The sequence below is a fragment of the Coregonus lavaretus genome (assembly GCF_964263955.1).
Source record: "Coregonus lavaretus genome assembly, chromosome: 37".
Classification (NCBI taxonomy): domain Eukaryota; kingdom Metazoa; phylum Chordata; class Actinopteri; order Salmoniformes; family Salmonidae; genus Coregonus; species Coregonus lavaretus.
In genome coordinates, this window is record NC_140024.1 from 5,085,912 (window position 1) to 5,090,264 (window position 4,353).

The window sequence follows — 4,353 nt, forward strand, 5'->3', positions numbered from 1 at the left end:
ACACGGCCAAGGCAACAAAGGAGTGGCTCAAGAAGAAGCACATTAAGGTCCTGGAGTGGCCTAGCCAGTCTCCAGACCTTAATCCCATAGGAAATCTGTGGAGGGAGGTGAAGGTTTGAGTTGCCAAACGTCAGCCTCGAAACCTTAATGACTTGGAGAAGATCTGCAAAGAGGAGTGGGACAAAATCCCTCCTGAGATGTGTGCAAACCTGGTGGCCAACTACAAGAAATGTCTGACCTCTGTGATTGCCAACAAGGGTTTTGCCACCAAGTATGAAAAATGTATTCACTCACTAACTGCAAGTCGCTCTGGATAAAAGTGTCTGCTAAATGACTAAAATGTAAATGTAAGTACTAAGTCATGTTTTGCAGATGGGTCAAATACTTATTTCCCTCATTAAAATGCAAATCAATTTATAATATTTTGACATGCGTTTTTCTGGATTGTTTTGTTGTTATTCTGTCTCTCACTGTTCACATAAACCTACCATTAAAATTATAGACTGATCATGTCTTTGTCAGTGGGCAAACGTACAAAATCAGCAGGGGATCAAATAATTTTTTCCCTCACTGTATAAAGGGAGTCAATGGTTCAGAGGGGAATGCAATAATGATGATACACCACAGAATGGGATTGTCAACCAAGTGCCTTCATAGGCATTGGTCAAATAGACCAGAAGTGTTATTGTCAACCATTGGAGGCATTGGTCAATTACTGTATTTGTGACCGACAGGGTTAGAACCCGGGACTTCTACAAGTGTAGTCACACAACCATCTCTGTTACATATGAATGTATCCAGGTAATATCTACAACACTGTTCGAGTCTTTGAAATGACACTGAGGATTTGGTGTGCTGTCCTCTTTCTGAGATGGGGCTGACAGGCACATACAGTATGGAACATGGAGGCATTACATGGATTTTCCATGCGTTGGCAGTGTTACATGTTGGTTCTAGTGGGTGCACACACATTGCTGATCCATTTAAGCCATTCTGCCTTGTGTTTTGATACAGATAATCTAAAGACGTGAGCTTGCTCCCCTTGTGTGGGTGTATTGACCTTGAGTTACAGACCTGAGCCTATCCACATACCTTAGACAGACAGGTAGGAAAAATAGCACTATTCCAAGGCAACAGAGCTTAAGAGATTTGAGTCCACCCCCATGCAAGGTATAAGAAAGGTCCTTGTTGGATGAAAGCAATCATAGATGGAGCAATACCCTTATGATAATATTTATACGTGCAGAGAAGATAAAAGAGCTGGGGCAACCCTTCTTAGTCACTAAATCAAAAGGGAGAACCCAACAGGTGAGCATGTTGACATTGCAGACTCTTGTGTTCATTGCTGAATTCATTGACTATCTCTGCCTCTAAATTTCATTCCTTAGTGTGTGTGTGTGTGTGTGTAGCCTACTGTATATCTGAATGGCGTGCGTTCCAAGGTAGTATGCACTTAGCATAGTTAGAAAACATTTTCATCACTTACTGAGATATTTTCAATGTGACTAATCTGAATAACATTTAATGTAATCTAATTCAACATAATTTTGGTGATAAATCTGTCTTGCCTTCTTCCCTCCCCTGGACGCCTGCATTAAATTACATCAAATTAAGTTTTATAGATGATCTTATCTTGTCCACGGCAGAGTAACAATAGCCTTAAGCTCTCACTCTTTGCGCCATTCATCCTGGCCACAAAGATCTAAGAGGGCTATGTTGATGTAGAATAACATCTATTCTCTTTCTCAATGAGCGAACGCCATACTATCTTTTTCCTCCCAAATCTGCTATTGGTTTTGGCTCGTGACCAAATAGAAAATGACTCATCTGACCTTGTCTGTATTCTTTATGTGATTTGATTAGAATCTCTCCTTGCACTTCAGTATATCTCAGATTTTGATGGCATTATCTCTGACAAACATCTTTAACAGATCCACAGCAATGTCCTCCGAGTGGTTGTGAATCACTGATTGAAATGGTAGATAAGATGTCCATTGTGAGACAAAGAGGGAACGTTATGTGGTATGAGAAAATCTCAGTAAGGAAACCTGCCATTATGACCATAATCATATTCAGGTTGTAAATGAATAAATAAAATGTATCATATAATAGAAGTGATAACAACAGGTGAGGTACTTTTGTCTGGTGCGTTGGCAAATGTGGCACGCATAACCCTATATGCCACCCTTCATATAGGATTACATTTCCTTAATGACTTGGGGTGGCCTTATAAAGGGAGTCTGAAGGCCTTATAAGATATACTTTGTTTAAAGTGTGACCTAAGTGTTTCCCTGCTTTATAGCAGATACCTGAAGGGACCTGTTCTCCTTGTGGAAGCATTATGTACTGCACCCACTTAAGGACGCTGCAGCTGGTCGTCATGGCAACACTGTGGGTGACACCAGTGAGGGCGGGGACACACTGCAGGTATGGCTGCCGACTAAACAACATGACCATCACCGTGGAGAGAGAGGACTGTCACGGAAGCATCACCATCACCACATGCGCCGGCCTGTGCGAAACAACGGTAGCTAAATAGGGATACTTATTTAGGGTTGTGGATTTATTAGGTACCAAACAGGACAAGACTGACAGAAACAGGGAGGGCCTACCTGGATAGGAAATATATTTTTATTTTCTGATGCAAAAACTTCTGTTGAGTGCCCTAATGAACACAACCCTGTTGTTTATCAAAGAAGGTTACAATTGTTTTTCATTACATTGAGTTATATTCTGTTGCATGTGAGTTGTTGTGTAATATATTGTAGTGCAGCCATGCTACAGTTTCTGCTGTTTCATTTAATTGACTAGGACTATGTGCTAATTGAGCTAAATCATTAATTCTACTATTTGATGTTGCACCAGGTTGCATCAGCAGCCCTTTGATATATACTGAACAAAAACATGTACACAACATGCAACAATTTCTAAGATTTTACTGAGTTACAGTTCATATAAGGAAATCAGTCAATTGAAATAAATTCAATAGGCCCTAATCTATGGATTTCACATGACTGGGCAGGGGAGCAGCCATGGGTGGGCCTGGGAGGGCCCACCGGGAGGGCCCACCCCACCCACCCCACCCACTGGGGAGCCAGGACCAGCCAATCAGAATGAGTTTTTCCCCACAAAAGGGCTTTATTACAGACAGAAAAACTCCTTAGCACCCACCCTCAGACAATCCCGCAGGTGAAGAAGCAGGATGTGGAGGTCCTGGGCTGGCGTGGTTACACATGGTCTGCGGTTGTGAGGCCGGTTGGACGTACTGCCAAATTCTCTAAAACGACGTTGGAGGCAGCTTATGGTCGAGAAATTAACATTCAGTTCTCTGGCAACAGCTCTGGTGGACATTCCTGCAGTCAGCATGCCAATTGCACATTCCCTCAAAACTTGAGACATCTGTGGCATTGTGTTGTGTGACAAAACTGCACATTTTAAAGTGTCCTTTTATTGTCCCCAGCACAAGGTGCACCGGTGTAATGATCATGCTGTTTAATCAGCTTCTTGATATACCACACCTGTCAGGTGGATGGATTATCTTGGCAAAGGAGAAATGCTCAATAACAGGGATGTAAACAAAATTGTGCATACATTGAGAGAAATAAGCTTTTTGTGCGTATGGAACATTTGTGGGATTTTTTATTTCACCTCATGAAACATGGGACCAACACTTTACGTTGCGTTTATATTTTTGTTCTGTGTAGATCACAATGGCAGCAGAAGATTAACACAATGAATCATGCAATAATAAAAAATTATGGTTTCCATTAGCCGAATCCCGGATCGGTTTGAGCTGTCTTGCCAAATCCTATGGTTATTGTCATGCCACAAGTTTACTGTACAGCACAACAGATCTGGGACCAGGCCAGTGTTCAGATTATTTCAATTTACCGGTATGAATGCTGTCGTTGGCAGGATCTGAACTATCAGAGCACATGGCTGCCTCGCTCCCAGGGGGCGTGTAACTTCAAGGAGTGGTCCTACGAGGAGGTCTACCTGGAAGGCTGTCCACCCGGGGCCAACCCCTTCTTCATACCTGTTGCCAAGAGCTGTGATTGCATCAAATGCAAGACGGACAACACCGACTGTGATCGCATAAGCATGGCAACACCCAGTTGCGTAGTAAATCCACTAGAAATGTAATATTGTAGAGTTGAACTGTGGCTGCTGCAACAGCCTATGTTAAGCAATGGTTTGAGTATTTTATGGTACTTTCCATTGTTGATGTGCTATCAATCAGTACTTTCTGGTATTCACTTAAAATAATGAAACACATTTGATAACTACATGGTACCTAGTGGTGCTTGTATTAACAAGGAATCTCAAAGAAACACATGCTATTGTGTAAGTACA

General features: G+C 42.0%; 1 protein-coding gene across 1 annotated transcript; it reads left to right on the top strand.

Moving 5' to 3' along the window:
- Nucleotides 1-1,224: 1,224 nt before the first annotated feature.
- On the top strand, nt 1,225-4,143 carry LOC311111264 (gonadotropin subunit beta-1-like; the record flags this gene model as incomplete). Its single annotated transcript, XM_084153978.1, has 3 exons — nt 1,225-1,308; nt 2,306-2,527; nt 3,916-4,143. The coding sequence occupies 3 exons, from the start codon at nt 1,225-1,227 to the stop codon at nt 4,141-4,143; spliced, it is 534 nt and encodes a 177-aa protein (XP_084010104.1).
- Nucleotides 4,144-4,353: the final 210 nt, after the last annotated feature.